General features: G+C 36.8%; 1 protein-coding gene across 6 annotated transcripts in view; it reads right to left on the bottom strand.

Moving 5' to 3' along the window:
• The window catches only part of TBC1D9 (TBC1 domain family member 9), a 64,224-nt gene that overhangs the window by 32,484 nt on the left and 12,741 nt on the right, over positions 1 to 18,999 (bottom strand). For 4 of the 6 annotated variants that reach the window (XM_026668816.2, XM_026668815.2, XM_087963113.1 and 1 more), the window contains one exon: positions 9,827 to 9,937. The exons of 1 other annotated variant lie outside the window; for it this stretch is intronic. In XM_026668816.2, coding sequence (XP_026524601.1) covers positions 9,827 to 9,937 — 111 coding nt within the window. Of the gene's footprint in view, positions 1 to 9,826; positions 9,938 to 12,929; positions 12,949 to 18,999 lie in introns of those variants that run through there. One more of the 6 variants, XM_087963114.1, reaches the window with a different exon arrangement.

The following is an 18,999-nucleotide window of genomic DNA, read 5'->3' as shown; positions in this document are numbered from 1 at the left end:
TTTAGCTTTTTTATCATTAGCTTCTATCAACCACATAGTGATGACTGGGGCATATGAAAATTGTGACTTGGAATGCAAGTGGTAAAGAGCATGAATTTACAAATGAGATTAATAAATGAAAAATAGGTACATTGTGTGTAAGTGAAACTAACAGTAAGGGAAATGATGTTATAGGTATGAATGATGGTAATCAGCTCAGTGGATGTTGTTGAAGGGCACTGAAGGATTCATTTTTGTCACTCCTACATTTTAGCATCTACATGACATCTGGAGAAGTCATACACTAGTTCAAGACGAGGTATCATCAACCTGAGGATGATATCTAGCTGTAGAATGCCCACCGTAGGCAGGACTGGAGATGCCATAGAAATTGTAACCCATGTCGGAAGGCTGTGGAGGCCTGAATGGGATCAAAGAAGCTGAAGTTGAATCACAAGAAGACAGAGCTGCTCTTTCTCCAGAAACATCTGGCTCTCTGTTTCCATTTACACCCTAAAGAAGCAGGTTAACCCAGGAGGACTCAAAAGTAACAAACCTGCTTTGTTACTTTTGAGTCCCCCTGAGTTAACTAATTCACAGAGTTTTGGTCTTCCTAGATCACTGAGGAATTCATAAATATGATAAAAGTTTATTTTATGTTTATAGACTGAAAGAAAGGATACAATAAAATGTGTATAAAGGAAGATCTTACAAAAATATGAAACTGAAGGTTGGTTGGATAAATGGACAAGAACTATAATGATGAAAGGAAATCATACACAAGAATCAATGGAATACTCATTGCATGGCTCAGCATTGAACATGATGTAAGCAAAGGTGTGTGATATCCCCACCTATACTTCAGGTATTTATTTATAAATATAAAATGCTTTCTTGCGGTGATGACAGTGATATGCTAATTGGAGAAAGTATTGTTTGTAAGGACAGAAAGATGTATACAGATATAGAGACTAATGGTGGCATAAACTATAGATTCTGGTCACCATATTACAGTGATGGCTAACCTATGACACGCGTTGACATGCCTGTTGGTGTGGGGAAAACCTGCACATTTAGAGGCTGCCTGTGCTCTGCTCCAATCCCTGCTCCCTGCTTGTTGCGTGGAGGCGTGGTGTCACCGCTGCCACAAGATCTTTGCAGAAGAGAACCAGTTTTAACCGCCATAAACTGAGGTTTGTCAGTTTCATTACCTCAGGAATGCTACAGGAGGAAAGGAGATCCATGAGGTTCACAGCCCTGTAAGGTGGCCTTCCGATCCCCACATCCTGCACCTGCAGCCCTGAGACCAGGGAGACGAGTTTCACAGCCCTGCGTGATCACCCCAGCCCAGTCCGTCATAAACCAAATTATTGATATTTCTTGAAGTGACACATGACCCGAGGAAGGCTACACTTTTTCCCGATTTTCGACACACCAAGCTGAAAAGGTTAGCCATCACTGCTATATTATAAACAAGATGTTGAGACATTGAAAAGATACAAAACAACAAAGATGATTAGGGGACTGGAGGCTAAAACATATGAAGAACGGTTGCAGGAATTGGGTTTGTCTAGTCTAGTGAAAAGAAGGACTAGGGGTGACATAATAGAAGTGTTCCAATATTTGAGGCGCTGCCACAAAGAAGAGGAGGCCAACCTGTTCTCCAAAGCAAGAGTAGGCAGGACAAGAAACAATGGATAGAAACTAATCAAGGAGACAGCCAATCTAGAATTAGGGAGTAATTTTCTAACGGTGAGAATAATTAACCAGAGGAAAAGCTTTTGCCTTCAGAAGTTATGGGTGCTCCATCACTGGAGGTTCTTAAAAAGAGAATGGACATCCATTTGTTTGACATGGTATAGGGCAGGGCTGTCAAACTCATGGCTCATCAGCTGGATGCGTCACATGCTGGCCTTGTCCCCACCCAGTTCAGCGAAGGGGAAAAGTCCCGATATGTCATGTGACACCGCTGTGACAATGTGAGTTTGACACCCGTTATAGGGTCTCCTGCTTCAGCAGGGGGTTGGATTAGAAGACCTCCAAGGTCCCTTCTAACTCTGTTATTCTATTCTATTTTTTTTACTTCATGGCTTCCATTTTTTGGCTTACTATTGCTTACTCCTTTTCTCTATTCTTCCTAATGATACTTACCCAGAAAGAGAATAGTGTGGAGAGCCTGTGTGTTCATTGCTTAATTGTGCTCACAATCAATAGCAGTATTTTGAAATGAATATGAATGCTGCAATACGTATTCTATAAAGCACTGAAAAGCCTATTATAATTCTGTCAGAAAGTCACTGGTGTATGTAATGTGGAAATAAACTCTTTCCTAACCACCCACAGAGCTTAGAGGATGATATTGTTTCAGAAGAACTGCAAGCATAAGCTTATATCTGATCTTGGTCTGCTGATGAGGAATGACATCATCCTGTCTCCCTTCCAGGGAGGCCTCGGATTTCTTGGAACATGCATCACTCTGAAAAGCCTGCATAATTGAACCAGGGCAGCAGAACCTCTTATCTGATAAGTGCACTGAACTATGCTTGAAATTAATGCATGAAAATATATTGTTAAACACTGGGTGTTGTTCTGAAATCTGAGTTAGTCTTTCTCTAATTTCTACATGCTTGCATGCTCAAAGATTCAAAATAATTCTACCCTCACACCTGTAATCTTTTAATGGAAAAATCTTATAGTTTAGTAAGTTATTAATTTCTTGTCACAACATCAATTATTTGAAGAATATATATAAAAATTGAAATCTGGATAAAGGACAGAACCACTGAATACCCCACCTGCATGCAATAAATTTATCCCAAATTGTATATGAATGGGCCCTTAAGTATGGAATCTTCTGCTTATAACCTATAGCATATCAGAAACAGCTAAGTAAATATGATTAAATTCATAGTAGCAATTAAACATTTAAAAAAGAACTTTTCAAAAGCCTCAGTGAAAGCATTCAAAAATTTGATATCCAGTCCATCAAGATGAATCTGACAGTTTAGAACTTTAGTTTCCAATACAGAAAATTAGGATTTACCTCTCATATTTATGAAGGAAACTTGAGATTTTTAATGATATACAGACAATGCTCCTCAAACCCATTCCCTGTCTCCATTCAATACTTAATATTCTCCTTTATCATGTTCAATGTACACACAACCCACTTATTTCAGTTCTAGCTTGGCACTTTTCACAGAAGTGTTTACCCCTACAAGAAGACTTATTTAATTTCCACAGCTGAGAATACAGCTGAATTCTGGTCTTTGTGGTCCTAGTCCAATACCTCATAACTATGTCCACTATTTGCTATCCAAGGACATATCAAGTCAATCATACAGGGTTTCTCATTCAGCAAAATAAGCATGAGAAATCCTGATGATCTGGTGGACCATATTTTACAAAGAAGAAATATTATATAATATAAATGAAATTATATATTCAAGAAATCTCAACCCTATTGAAAATAAAGAATCCAGAATTACTAGGACTGCAGAGGACACAGAGAAACCCTTCAACTACAGCAGCAACACAAACAGAATTGTAAGTCAGCACTTCATATTTTCATCTGCTTAAAGAACTAGGTAGAAAACTGGATTTTTAAAAAACAAAAGTAAACAGAAAAGTTAAAAATGATCCACATTGTTAGGTATAACATTGATACCAAATATGGTTTGGGTGAATAAATATATAAAACTTAGATATCATGGTTTAAGTGATTATCACTTTAAGCACAATGCTGCAGGCAATTAGCCGATTAAGGGTGTGGTTAGAAGTTACAATATAAGGAAGCATTAGAAGCTGGAAATCTTACTGCGACTGCCTCTGTGTTACTGTGACTAACTATGAATACTGTTTGTACTGTGCCTGTGACTGAGATGTTCTTGTTTGCTACTGTTTGCTGATTTACTGCGTAATTCTACTGTTCTACTGTTTGAACTTCTTGCTGAATATCCAGCGTTTGTTCCTCTGGAGAGAGGCACCGAGGAGGAGAAGATATCTTTATCGGCTGATAAAGATATTGCAAGGACTCTTAACTTGGACTGTAATAGTGAGTCTTACTGGATGGAAATATAGTGAATGACTATTGGACTGAATGACAATGTTTTAAACTCTAAATGGATTAAAAACTATTTAAACTACAAACAGTGTTTGTGTTCAGTGTGTGTATACTCTGGGGCCCTTCCTGGCTTGACTACTGCTGCTACTCTGCTAGGGTTAATCCCCAAACACTAACATTGGTTATGGGCCCAGCAGCATAGTCTAACTAACCAGGATATAGCAGAGAGAGTTGGTGTGAGTTGCACATTACTGTAAAAAAACAAACTGTTTTAATTAGTTTAAAATAGTCAAAATATCTGAAGAGTAATGGCACAAGTAAATTTGTCACAACTGTCCATGATATCCAGGCTGGATGGAACAAACTATGTTTCATGGTCAATGAAATGTAGTTTACTTCTACGCAGAGAAGGTTTGTGGGACATTATAGCAAACCCACCAGATGTGAGTAGCTGGGATCCTGCTGATGATGATGATAACGAAAAGTTACAAGACTTTAAACTGAAGAATGAGCAGGCTTTATGCATCATAGGACTGACTCTCTGTGATCAGCAGCTTGTCCATATTCGTGGAGAAGAAAATGCTGCAAACTGCTGGGAGAACCTCAGGAAGATTTATGTTCGGGGACAGTGTAGGAGCACATATAAATCTTACACGAAGCTTTTCAAACGCATCTTCAGAGGAATGGAGATATGTTAGTTCATTTAAACTGTATGAAGAGCATTTTTCAAGAATTGCAAGAAAAAGAGCTTATATTTAATGAACTGCAACAAGTCTACATAATATTATCTTCATTAGATCAAAGCTATGATGACTATGTAACTTCGTTGGAAGTATTGCCTAAAGAAAGCCTCTCATTAACCGAGATTACAGGCAGGCTACTAGAAGAAGCCAGAAGAAGGCGTGAGCGTGACGAGCTGAGAGAAGATAAGAAAGAAGAGAAATTATCTTCAAAGCTTGAAAGAAACCAGCAAAGCAAATTACAGCACCCGGAAGAAGAGAATTTATCTTCGACAGCATACACAATTAAAAAGTGTTTTAATTGTGGAGGCAGAGGACATTTGGCAAGATTTTGCAAAAAGAGAAAAAGCCAGAATATAAAAAGCCAAAGAAAGCATTTGAACTAGCCATGTTTAGCAAATCTGATGTGAAGAATGATATATGGGTGGTTGACAGTGGCGCATCCCACTGCATCACAAGAGATAAGACAAAATTTATAAAAATGTCTACAAGTTCTCAACATATATCACTTGCCAATGGCTGGAACCTGAAAGCGAAAGGTGAAGGTTTTGCACATTGTCCGTGCATAAACCAGGATATAAAATGTTGTATGTACCGCAACTAAATTTTAATTTGCTTTCAGTAAGGGTATTAGATAAATTAGGTTATGTAATTACTTTTAAAGATAATAATTGCATAATTGAAAAAGATAACAAAAGGGTAACTGCAGCTTTAAATGGAACATTATATGTCTTAGATAATAGTAAGAAAGGGAGGCACATACTGTATTTAATAATATAAAACCTCATAATGAATGTATCCATTTATTGCATAGGCGTTTGGGGCATGTAAATTTTAAAATGCTAAAACGTACAGTTGAGTTATCTGAAGGAATAAGGTTAAAACCTTGTGATAAATATTTGCGTTGTAATGTTTGCTGTAAAGATAAGAGCAAGGTATTGCCTGCAAATAGACTAAATGGTTTCAAAACAAAAGAACCTTTAGAAGTGGTATTTGCAGACATCATAGGTCCAAAGAAACCCAGTATGGGGGTGCTAGATATATACTGAGCATTATGGACCATTATTCTAGATATGGGTTTTGCTATTTAATGAAAAGCAAAACTGAAACATATCAACATTTTTCAATTGGCTTAGGTTTGCTGAAAGAAAGTCTAAACGGCAACTGATAACCCTGGTGACAGATAATGGTACGGAATTTATTAATAACAAATTCCAGAACAGACTTAAGGTAGCTGGAATAGAGCATAAGAAGTCTGCTCCATACAGGCCAGAACATAACGCTTTTATTGAAAGAAGAGGCCAAACACTACAGGCAATGGTTAGAACAATGTTAAATGATTCTGGGTTACCTGATTATTTGTGGGGGAGGCTACAATGTGTGCTAATAACATATTGAACAACGTTGTTAATACAACAACAGGTGAAATACCATTTACCAGGTGGCATGGCAGGAAACCTGACCTAAGTTACCTGCACACATTTGGTGCACCAGCATGGGTGCATATTCCTGCACAACTCAGAAAAAAAGGGCAACATAGAGCTAAAAGATTTTTCTTCGTTGGTTATCAGGCAAACCATAGGGCATATAGATTTTGGGAGAAAGGCACATCTAAAGTGTTATGTAGTGCTAGTGCCCAATTTCTAGAACATGAAGGATGGGAGAAATTAGAACAGGATGCCAATAAAGATGTAATTATTGAATCCTATAGAAATCCCATTAGTTATCCCTGTAACTTTAAAAATAAAGTAAAGAGACAAATACAGGATGAAATAGTGCCCATAAAGGAAGAAACAGATTCAATAGCTGAACAGGATGAGGAAGATGAACAGGTAGTAGTTCAACAAAGTCCTCCTGTAAGCCCTGTAATTCCCAGAAGAACTACACGTGTATCTAGACCGCCTGATAGGTATCAGGCTAACACAGTGTGCCAGATTAATCAAGTTCCTAATTCTGTTGAAGAAATTAAAAAGTATCCTACTAAGGAAAAAGAAAGTTGGTATGCAGCAATGAATAAGGAACTGAATTCATTAAGAGATATGAAAGTGTATGAAAATGCCAAATTACCTGTAGGTAAGAAGTCCATTGGCTGCAAATGGATTTTTAAGGTAAAAACAGATAAAAATGGTAATTTAATCCATAAGGCAAGGTTAGTAGCCCAAGGTTTTAGGCAGAATGCCAATGACTACGATGAGGTGTTTGCACCTAGTCTTAAGGCAGCAACCTTGAGGGCAGCTTTAGTGTGGGCAGCTAGTAAAAACTATATAGTTAACCATCTAGATGTGGAAACTGCTTACTTGCACGCCCCATTAAAACATACTATTTATATGAAAAAACCTGTTGGCATTAAAAGTGAAAATAAGGATAATAATGATTGTTGGTTGTTAAAGAAAAGCCTCTATGGTCTAAAACAATCAGGCTATGAATGGAACCAGTATATTGTAAAGGAACTAGACAATATAGGATTTAAAGCTGGTTTAGCCGATCCATGTCTGTTTAAGAGGGAGACAAATGGGAATGTATCATTATTATTACTATTCACAGATGACATTGCATTGATAACTGAAACTAATGATGAAGCAAATAAAATAATAGCATCATTAGGAAAGAGAATAAAGATCAAGCAATTAGGGAGATAAAGAAGTATCTCGGTTTGAATATAAAGAAAACACGGAAAGGTTATAAGATATCTCAGGAAGATAAGATAAGCAAATTGCTAAAAGATTACAAGATGGAGCTTTGTAAGCCAGCTAAGACTCCAATGAGTCAGGAGTTTAGCAACACTGATGAACAAAGCCCGGAGTTTGATAAGGTGATTTATCAATCTTTAATTGGTAGTTTGTCTTATATTAGCAATTGGTCTAGACCAGATATATCGTACTGCGTGAATCAGTTGGCTAGATTCAATTCTGCACCATGTGAAAGACACTGGATTGCAACTAAGAGGATATTAAGATATCTTAAAAAGACAATGAATTATTCATTGTATTTAGAACCAAAGGGTGATTTAATCCTGAGTGCTTATGCAGATGCTAGCTTTGCATTAGAAAGAGACACTAGAAAGTCGACTTCAGGAACAGCCATAATGCTGGGTAAGACATTAATAGGCTGGAAGTCAATAAGACAACAGCATATAAGTTTGTCTACTATGGAGGCAGAATTCTCCTGTTTATCTCTGTTATGTACAGAATTAATAATGTATAAACAAATGTTAATTGATAAAGGTATAACTGTAGATTATCCTATAATTATACATGAAGATAATCAGGCAGCAATTCAAATGGCCACAAATATTGCAGTAAAAACAAGGAGCAAGCATACAGATCTAAGATACCTAAACGTGAGACAATCTGTAAGAAGTAAGATGATTCAGCTAGAGTACTGTATGTCGGAGGACAATTTAGCTGATAATTTTACTAAAGCCCAAGGTGCCAGTAAGCACCAGGAGAGTTGTGAAAACTATGGGGTTAGATTGTAAAGGTATTATATATTTATTTCACCCAAAAGGGGAGTATGTTAGGTATAACATTGATACCAAATATGGTTTGGGTGAATAAATATATAAAACTTAGATATCATGGTTTAAGTGATTATCACTTTAAGCACAATGCTGCAGGCAATTAGCCGATTAAGGGTGCGGTTAGAAGTTACAATATAAGGAAGCATTAGAAGCTGGAAATCTTACTGCGACTGCCTCTGTGTTACTGTGACTAACTATGAATACTGTTTGTACTGTGCCTGTGACTGAGATGTTCTTGTTTGCTACTGTTTGCTGATTTACTGCGTAATTCTACTGTTCTACTGTTTGAACTTCTTGCTGAATATCCAGCGTTTGTTCCTCTGGAGAGAGGCACCGGAGGAGGAGAAGATATCTTTATCGGCTGATAAAGATATTGCAAGACTCTTAACTTGGACTGTAATAGTGAGTCTTACTGGATGGAAATATAGTGAATGACTATTGGACTGAATGACAATGTTTTAAACTCTAAATGGATTAAAAACTATTTAAACTACAAACAGTGTTTGTGTTCAGTGTGTGTATACTCTGGGGCCCTTCCTGGCTTGACTACTGCTGCTACTCTGCTAGGGGTTAATCCCCAAACACTAACACACATTTAATGTACAAGTTGGCTAATTCTTATGGAAACCAAGGCATAATACATCTACAAGGAACCACATAACATCATGACGAAGTTGGAAAGGAACTTGGAGGCCTTCTAGTTCAACTTCCAGTTCAATCAGGAAGCCCTATACCATTTCAGACAAATACTTGTTCAATCTCTCCTTAAAATCTCCATTGTTGGAGCACCCACAAGTCCTGGAAGCAAGCCGTTCCACTGATTAACTGTTCTCACTGTCCACAAATTTCTCCTTAGTTCTAAGTTGGTTCTCTCCTTGACTAATTTCCATCCATTGCTTCTTGTCCTGCCTGCAGGTGCTTTGGAGAATGGGTCGGTCCCCTCTTCCTTGTAGCAGTCCCTTAATATTGTAACACTGCCACCATGTCACCCTACATACCAAATTCCTGCAATCGTTCTTCACATGTTTTAGCCTCCAGTCCCCCAATTATCTTTACTGCTCTTCTCTGTACTATTTCTAGAGGTTTTTTTTTTAATATAATGGCAACCAAAACTGGATGCAATGTTCCAGCTGTGGACTTAGCAAGGCATTATAGAATGGTACTAACCCTTAATATGATCTTGATTCCATACTTCTATTAATGCAGCCTAGGGCTGTGTTGGCTTTTTTGGCAGCTGCAGCACACTGCTGGCTCATATTTAAGTGATTGTCCACTAGGACTCCAATATTCCTCTCCCAATTACTACTATTGAGCCAGGTACCACCTATACTATAACTGTGGATTTGGGTTTTCTTGCTAAATGTAAAATTTTACTTTCCTCACCATTGAATTTCATTTTGTTAGATAGGGCTCAGTGTTCAGTGCAAAATAACCATTATAAAAGAAAACTGGTACACTATAACTGTATCCAAGAGTCTTTGGTAAAAAAAAAACCAATTCCTTGAAAACAGTTCACATACTTACCACAAGCAATAGTCCAGTATATCATAGAATCTGGTGCTTGATACAGAATACGATATGGTGCTACCCTTGCACTTGAATCTAACATAACATCAAGAGTTCCCACAAGAAGTCCTGGGGAAAAAAGAATTATGCAAATATTACTTGTTGTATACTAATAGCAATAGCACTTAGACTTATATACCACTTTATAGTGCTTTACAGCTCTCTCTCTAAACAGTTTACAGAGTCAGCCTATTGCCCTCAACAATCTGGATCCTCATTTTACCCACCTCAGAAGGATGGAAGGCTGAGTCAACCTTGAGCCTGGTGGGATTCAATCTGCCAAATTGCAGGCAGCTGGCTGTCAAAAGAAGTAGTTTGCAGCACTGCACTCTAATCACTGCGCCACCAAGACTCTATACTAAAAAGTGTGTGCCACATTAAAGCATACTCTAGCTATGGAAAGAGTTAAATAGTAGATATAAAGATATATTTAAAATGTGAGCATTGGAGTCCAGTGCTTAGATTATTGGCCTTGGATGTTGTAAAATTATGCCAATACTTTGAACTGCTTGAAGAATAAAGGACATAAATTAGGCTGGCCTTATTTTATTGGAAAATCTGGATCAATTAACAAATAAGTTTAATGAAGTCCGTATGATAATGGGTACGTCAACCATAAATTTCTGAAGTTTTCAAATGGATGGCAAGTGAAAATCTTCACCTATTGATCCTGTAAGGTTTCATATACACAGAGCAATTCTATATGAGACCTTCACACTAGTTCAGAATCAGTTCCAGATCTGTCTGATTTCTCAACATTAGTTAATTTGCCATTGGCAGAGTCTCCTGTCTCCTTTCTTTTGGAGTCTCCTCTTTTTTGGAACCCAATTTACACAATTATTTCAATGCACAGGAAGGGAGTAGTGCGGTAGCCTAGAGGTGGAGCTCTCACCTGACAATCAGGAGGCTGTGAGTTCAATCCTAGTTAGAGGCAGATATTTATCTCTCTGGGCACATTGAGAATATATCTACTGAACAGAACTCTGCATTGGCAACGGGAAGGGCATCCGGCCATTACACACTCTGCTAGCTCTATTCAGTTGCCAGACCCTACCCCGCAAGGGATTATGGGGTCATTAAAAGATGGGGATGATTTCAATGCTCAGGAGGAATAGTAGCGTGATGCCTTAGCAATAGTTCTTATCAGCATTTCAAGACTGACAGCCAAGAGAATCACCAATTGTCTTGAACTGCTTTCCAAAGACTGAACACTGGAATGAGTGAGTTAGAATGAACAGTACTGGGCCATAGGAATAACCTATGGAATAGCTCTGTATATTTTCTCCACTATTATACTTAATACACTTAAATGAGAAGGTAAGACATAATTTTTTTCTTAATATGATTTTATTAACTTTCAAAAACATGAATAAAAAATCAATGAGCAAGACAAAAAGAAAATAGAAAAAAGAGAATCAGACAAAAAACAAGATAAAAGTACAAAAAACAGGAAAAGGTAAAGAAAAAAAAACAAATGGCTTTGACTTTGTTTGTTAAAGATATAAAAAATACAAACAACTCTTATTCTAAAATTATATAGATTACTTCTATAATCCCATATAATTCTAATAATCAAATCTCAAAATCAAAATTACATTTCTTTTAGTTTAGTCCAAAAGTGGCTTCATTAACAACTCATCACTGACTCCTATCATTTGTTCTCTTTTTTTAGACTATTCAGACTATGAGCAATACAGGAAAAGCCTTATCCTACGTCACTAGATGAAGCAGTACTGGATTAGTCCTTGACTGAAAACCGTTCATTTAAGCAAGGTTCATTTATGTTACGACAACCTTGGAAATAGTAACTTATGACCCATCCTCATAGACATCATTTAGCAACCAAAATCCAATCCCAAGCCAAGAATTACATGTATAGAGAAGTATGTATGTAAATGAATGAATCATTCAGCATCACATGATTTCTGTTTTAGAATTTGCTACTTCTCCAAATTTCATTTCCCTAAATATTTGTAGTCTTAAAATACCTAACATGTAAGATTCTTATTTCAACAAGATTTGAAGCCATTTTATATTGGCATAAAGAAAAGAAATTATCCTATGCACTGTCAGCTGTTGTAGTGATTTGATAAGTATATGGGGCTTATAGGTCTACTTCTTCCTAATTTTCCAGCTCTTAATCCATGTTCTTACTGAAATTTTCTTCTGTTTCTTCTGTCATTGTTGCTTCTTTTACAGGCATATCTTTTTGTTTAAATCTAACTTAGGACATCTGCCATCTGTTTGTTTTATGAAGAATAGTAATTACATGACCAAATATTAAACTGACATTATTTAAGCTTATCATTTGGGTTAACAAATGATGTGTTCTGATAGATTCTTCAATTCACAGGGATTTTAAAAACATCAAGTGTGATTAGAACATCTAATATATATTAATTGTTTGAATTGCAAAACCAAGCATGTTAAATTTTACAGACAGTCCTTGATTTATAACTGGGATCCTAATAGGGGTGGGATTCCACTGGTATAACAACCGGTTCAGTGATCACGCGCAAGGGGTTTGCCCGAATCAGTCCGAACCAGTAGAATCCCACCCCTGGATCCGAATTTTGGCTAAGTGATGCAGTCATTAAGTCAGTCACCATTTGACTGGACCCAATTTTACAACCATTTTTACTACACTCATTAAGTGAGTCACCATGATTTTTAAGTAAGTCACATGGTTATTAAGTGAGCAACACTGTTATTAAGCAAATCCGGTTTCCACAATTGACTGTTTGTTGGAAGCCAGCTGTGAAGGTTGCAAATCACAATCAAAGAAAGAACTGCAAGGCACTGTAACCATCATAAACCTCTATTGTTTACCACCTAAATGTCCAAAGAATTAATTTTGTAGCATTTTTTTTTATCAATTTTCTGAGAATCTGCAATTAACAGAATTCTTTTTAAAATGTGTTTTTGTGCCTGCCTGTTAAGTTCCTCAGACTGTACTTCTGAATTCTGGCAATGCAATAGTTGAATGCAGACATTATAGTTTCATATGATACAAAATCTCCCAAGTTTACATCCCACCAAAGGACTTAATACTACCACATACCTCCAATCTATTATGGTGTCAAGTTCAGAGTCAGTTATAGTAATAAAAGCTTGTTGGCAAAGACAACATTTCTCATATTTTGCTCCTGCTGTCTTTAAGTAGCATATCTGTAGCTTTTGTTACAGATTTTTTTTCCTGGCAGCAATTTTCTAGAGGGAAGATTTATCAGAGATTTACTGCACTTTTAGGAGCCAGCAAACGTACAAGATATATCATAGGCAAAGGGCTGGCTAGATTTCTTCGCTCACTTGGTGCCACCATTGAGAAGTTATGATATCAATTGAGAACTAGTCACATCTATGGCAAAGCAGAACAACCCACTGTTCCCTCAGTGGTTTTCTGAGACCACGTTTTCCTGTCGGCAATTTTGGAGGGACAGCATAACCAACAGATAGTGAAGTGGGACCACCAGATGAGAGCCAAAGCTCCTATTTAAAAATCTTTCAAGGAAAAGAAGTAAATATATTTATCTTTTAATAATTTTACATAAGTTTATCTGGAAAAATGAATGCCCCCCCCCCGGATATAATTTTTTAAAAGATCATGATAGATGGTAACATACAACCAAACTAAACTATCCTGAAATACTTAAGCACAGCTGGATTTGGAAAAATATGGATGAAAATCCACCAGGAATTCCAGGGCTACAGAGTAGGCTAGGCTATGAAATTAACAAACTAGATGAAAACAATGACAACCTTTTTCCATAATTGTTGCTAGAAAACAATGTAAATGGCTCCATGAAGTCATTAACATTCAAACTCTATTCAAGAGTGTCTTTATCTTTTTATCTAATTACAAAGGAATCACACTGCGCATCAAACCAAATTGCAAATATAAGTTTCACCAGCAAGATGACCTTTGCAACAGATACCCCTACGCACACACAAACATTTCTTATATACAACGAGTAGAAATGGGCTTTTCATATCTCTTCTCTATTGAAAGTTGTTTTTCAAATGGGTAGCCTTAGGTCTGTGATTCTTTATTGCACTTTCCCCCAGCCTGATATTTTATCCACATATTTTAAACTATAATTCCCTAACCATATTCACCATGCTAATTTGAGCTGATGAGAACTCTAGTTTGAAGCTGCTGGACAGACCAGGTGCTATCAGGCAGCACAGGTTAATGGGGCTCCACGGGCCATTCTCTTTGATATTTGGCTGTCATGAGCAAGTGTAGCTGGAGCCTAAAAGAGAAATCATTGCTGCTGCTTCTACACCATCACCTCCATATTCCAAGTCAACTAATCCTGCTGCCCACCAACATTTCTTCACGAACCAGAAAAAGATGCTTGATGGTGCCGAGGAGGTAAGGGGAGGGCCTTGTGGCATTTAAACCCACTGCTACAGCTATAGTGTGGGGAAAAAAATCTATATTACCCTCCACTCTTTATTACACACTGCAGTGTAGCCTACTCCTACGTATCACAACTGTAGAAGCTTCAGTAGACCCACTGAAAATCAATAAAGTAAGTCTAGCTGTTCCAGAAAGAGAAGCAAGACAATCCATTTATTTAGACTCCTGAGCTAGATTACATGTTGGTGAGTGAACCCAAGCATTTAATTCACTTATGCAATATTATGAAAATATCAGCTTTCACTCAAAAAAGTAATTCTCAAACTTTATGGCTGCAATCTGATCTCAGTGGCTAAAAGGAAAATTAGGCTCCATGGGAAGACAAGACAGAACTCGGATTTCTGCCCAATATTCTTAATTCTTAGTGCAGAGAGATTTTCCTCAAGTTTCTGAATCAAGAGCAGAGGACAATCCTCTTGTTTTCCTGTTTGCTGATCATTGATAACACTGTACATTCATCTTGTAGCAATTTTCGAGCACTGATAACTTTTAGTATAGAAGTAAAGAATATCATAAAACCCACAAGTTCTTGATTTGGAGTTGTTTATATGATAGTTATTTGTGCCCAAGGATCAGCATTTTCACAGCAAAAATCACAAGAGGCAATTATTTACAACGAAAAACTGATGCAGGGATCCTTGTCCTAGAGGATATTATGAGCAAACCCCATGCCTGCTTTTTCCGCAGTATTCCCATTTATGCATGCTGTTTAAATGTATACATGTAACTAACGTAATATTTAGTTTGGCTCAGGTGCTTCTTGGAAATGATTGAAGAAATTATTTTAGATGTTAGGAAACTGTTCTACACATTACAAAATAATAACAAAAAATCCTACAATATGGCAAAATCATTTTGAAGGTCAAATACAATGTTAAGTATCATAAGGTCATAATTCTCTTGAAATACTTCAATGGGCACCTACTGGCATAAAAACCGCCAACACCTTTTCAGCATCAACAATGCTAGATTCCAACAAACTATTTGGCTGAAAAGAATATATAGTCCAGATCAGGAAGGTTCCTTGAGGCCCTCTTTTGTAGCCTGGCCAAGACCTTGTTGCCAGATTTAATTACAGGATGGTTCAAAATTGTTTTGCATTATTTTTTATTTAAAAAAAAATAACAGTGGAAATGGTAGCCATTCCCACCCATTTATTTATTGCTAAATAATTCATTTATTGTTTTTAATCTATTTAAACAAGGATGGCTCCTCATCCTTCTCATGTGACTCTAGGCCAGGGGTGTCAAACTCGCGGCATCATGTTGTTGTCATGAGTCATATAGTGACTTTTTTCCCTTTGCTAAAATGGGGGTGGGGGTGGCTAGAGCATGACGCATCTGGCCTGAGGGCCACAAGTTTGACACTCCTGCTCTAGGCAGTTCACATTTAATTAAAACTGGAAACACACACTCTATTAAAACTAACAGCAACAGAATACACTATAACTGAGGCTATCTACATCAGGGGTCTCCAACCTTGGCAACTTTAAGCCCGGAGGACTTTAACTCCCAGAATTCCCTAGCCAGCTTTGCTGAGTGGGGAATTCTGGGAGTTAAAGTCCTCCGGGCTTAAAGTTGCCAAGGTTGGAGACCCTTGATCTACATAATACGTATCTTCAGTAATCTAACATCCTGGCCAAATTCCTGAGAGATGAGACCTGTCTTTCTGAAAGGCTAAGAAGGATGGAGCCGTCCAAGCATTTACTGCTGTCTAGAGTAGGTGTAACAGAGATGAGCAAATTCTTTCAACTTGCCTCTTTGCAGGCTTATTCTCTGTTACCATTTCTATGCAGGTTTTTGGAGGGGAGAAGATGACAGCAACTTAATACAAAGTAAAAGCTAGGCTGCTCAGAGGATAAACAAAGTGAGCACATTTTATTTTATTTTAGTTTAGTTTAGTTTAGTTTATTGTCATTGCATCTCATACAACGAAATTAAATACTGTCTTGAGCATACATTATGACTATAAAAATAACACAAACACACATCCTTCACATTCTATACAATTGAATTGAAAACTCCTGATATTGCATTAATATTGCACTATACAGTAGAATTCAATAGAGTTACTGCCCTGGGACAGAAGCTGTTTTTCAGCCTATTTGTCCTTGTTTTTATTGTCCTGTACCGTCTGCCAGATGGTAATAGTTCAAAGGGTGCCCAGGATGAGATGGATCTTTGATAATGTTTTAAACTTTCTTAAGGCAGCGGGAGCTATAAAGCTCTTCCAAAGAGCGGAGAGGGCAACCAATGATCTTCTGGGCAATGACGTTAATCCTCTGGAGTGCTTTCCTATCTGCCACTGTGCAATTGGCAAACCATACCGAGGTGCAATAAATTAAGATGCTCTCTATGGTGCAGCAGTAGGTCACCAGCAGTTTTTCATTCAGTTGTTATTTTCTGAGAAGTCTCAGGTAGTATAATCTCTGCTGGGCCCTTTTGACCAATACTGCAATGTGAGCACCCCAGATCAGGTCCTCTTTTATGGTAACACCCAGAAACTTAAAACTGGCCACTTGCTCCACTCGGTCTCCATTAATAAGCAAGGGCTTATTCCGTATTTCCACTGAAAATATGGAATGCTATCTAATGCCACTGAACAGATTTGCACCTACTTAATACTTGAAGTCAGTAAGAATTAAGCTTAACTGGAGGGAAACTTTATCTTCATTGTTTGAACAAATGGACAGTTTAAGTTCTTTTCCTAGATATGGGAGAAATAAGAAAATATAACATTTGTTGTATTCTTTCTGTCCTAGTAACTGCCTCCAATTTAGATAAAAAATGGGTGTCCAAGGCTGAACTTTGCAGCAGAAGCACAGATTTAGCAGGCATTTGGACTTATTTTTAATTTCTCAAACTTATTTACAAAGAGAGGGCTGCACATAATGTTTATTTTGCACACATAATTAGTATACACAAAATCAAAGTTGTGACTGATAAACATGTTTTTCTTGCTCAGAAGCATCATTTATTTATTTTTAGTGTGTAACATTTTATTTTTAGAAACTAACAAATGACACATAGACACAAGTATTCAAAGAAAAAATTACTAAGCTGTACATTCATACACTTAATTATTACATATAATTTCATGCCAAGCTATCAGTTTACGCATCATTAGACAATTCTGTAGATAAAAGGATGTCTGTCAAAGAATATATAAAAAAAGGTAAAAGTGTTTTCATACACATTTTTTTACAAAGAAATTTGAAAGTCTAAAGTACACAGTACCATGTTCCCCTGAAAATAAATCCGGGTCTTATATTTTGTTCCAAAAGACGCATTACTAGTTTTAGGGTTAGGTCTTATTTTGGGGAAAATACAGTCCAAAATGTGTCCGTCTGGCTGACAATCTTAACTGGGACTTATTTTTGGGATAGGGCTTATATTATGAGCATCCTGAAAAATCATGCTAGTGCAGTTGGGTTTTATTTTCAGGGAAACATAATCTAATCTCTCCCCATAATATCTACTCTAGTGTTAATAATCAGTAAACTTAAAACTGTCTTAAATCACATGTGCATTCCAAAGTCCTATTGACTACTAATGTATGGAATGATGAACACAAAACATTATGATGTCATGTCATGAGAAATCTCCAGCTACAAATAAGAGGTGGGGAAAAATTTATCCAATGTTTTTCAATCTTGGCAACTTTAAGACATCTTATCACGGGATCATACATGAAACTTCCTAATGTACTAAGCATTCATAAGTAATAAATAACATGGAATATAGTATTCCATGTGAATATTATTTATTTATGAATAAATAATATGGAAGTTATTACAGGTATTCCTCAACTTACAGCCATTTGTTTAGTAACTATTTGAAGTTACAACAACACTGAAAAAGTGACATGACCATTTTTTACATGACTGTTGCAGCATCCCCAAGGTCACATGACCAAAATTTGGTTGCTTGGCAACTGGCATGTATTTAAGATGGCTGCAGTGTTCTAGGGAACTGACAAGCGAAGTCAATGGGGAAGCCAGAATGAAAATAGAACGATGTCTAGGACTGATAAATCTGCTAGTTTGGGTTTTATCTGAAGTAGAAACAACTGTTTGCAAAATGTGCTATTTAGCAGAAGCAGCATTTTATAACAAGAAATAGACAAACAAATTACATAAAATATTTCTTCTCAGCTTTGTACTGTTCTTTTAAAGTGTAAAACTTTAGGGCTTTCAGCTAGACTATATAGCTATTTGGTCTTCAGTAATTTATTCTACTCTGATGATTTCAGGTATATATATGCAAGTTTATATGAAATAATTTGCCTTACAAATCACGGAAATATTGTGTACATAATTTGATTGATTAGCAATTTGCATATATATCTACTTTTTGCCTTCAAATGTTGCTGAATTTGGAAAAATCAAAATAATTTGGAATGGAACCATCATGCAATGAAAATATGAAAATATCATGCCTGCTAAGGCTGAAAGGGCAGTTGGAATGTATGGAATAATTACGAATTTCTAGGTTTCATTTATGATTAAATGGCTTTTGAAACATAGAATTTGAGTTTCTCTGCTAAAGCTTACAGGCATTTCAAAATTTTCTTAGCAGATTGACAGAGCAGAATAGAATTAGCATATTCCCTGGGTAAAAAATTGTTCAGAAGCAGGAGGGATTAGTAAACTGAAGAGCACAGGGTCAATTGACAATATAATATAAACAATTCAAAATGGCAAGGAACA

Source organism: Notechis scutatus, chromosome 4, assembly GCF_049901735.1.
Source record: "Notechis scutatus isolate UNSWTSFEM ecotype Mainland chromosome 4, rNotScu1.2, whole genome shotgun sequence".
NCBI classification, from domain to species: domain Eukaryota; kingdom Metazoa; phylum Chordata; class Lepidosauria; order Squamata; family Elapidae; genus Notechis; species Notechis scutatus.
The sequence above is the reverse complement of the archived record's forward strand: the minus strand, read 5'-3'. Positions and strand labels throughout refer to the sequence as shown.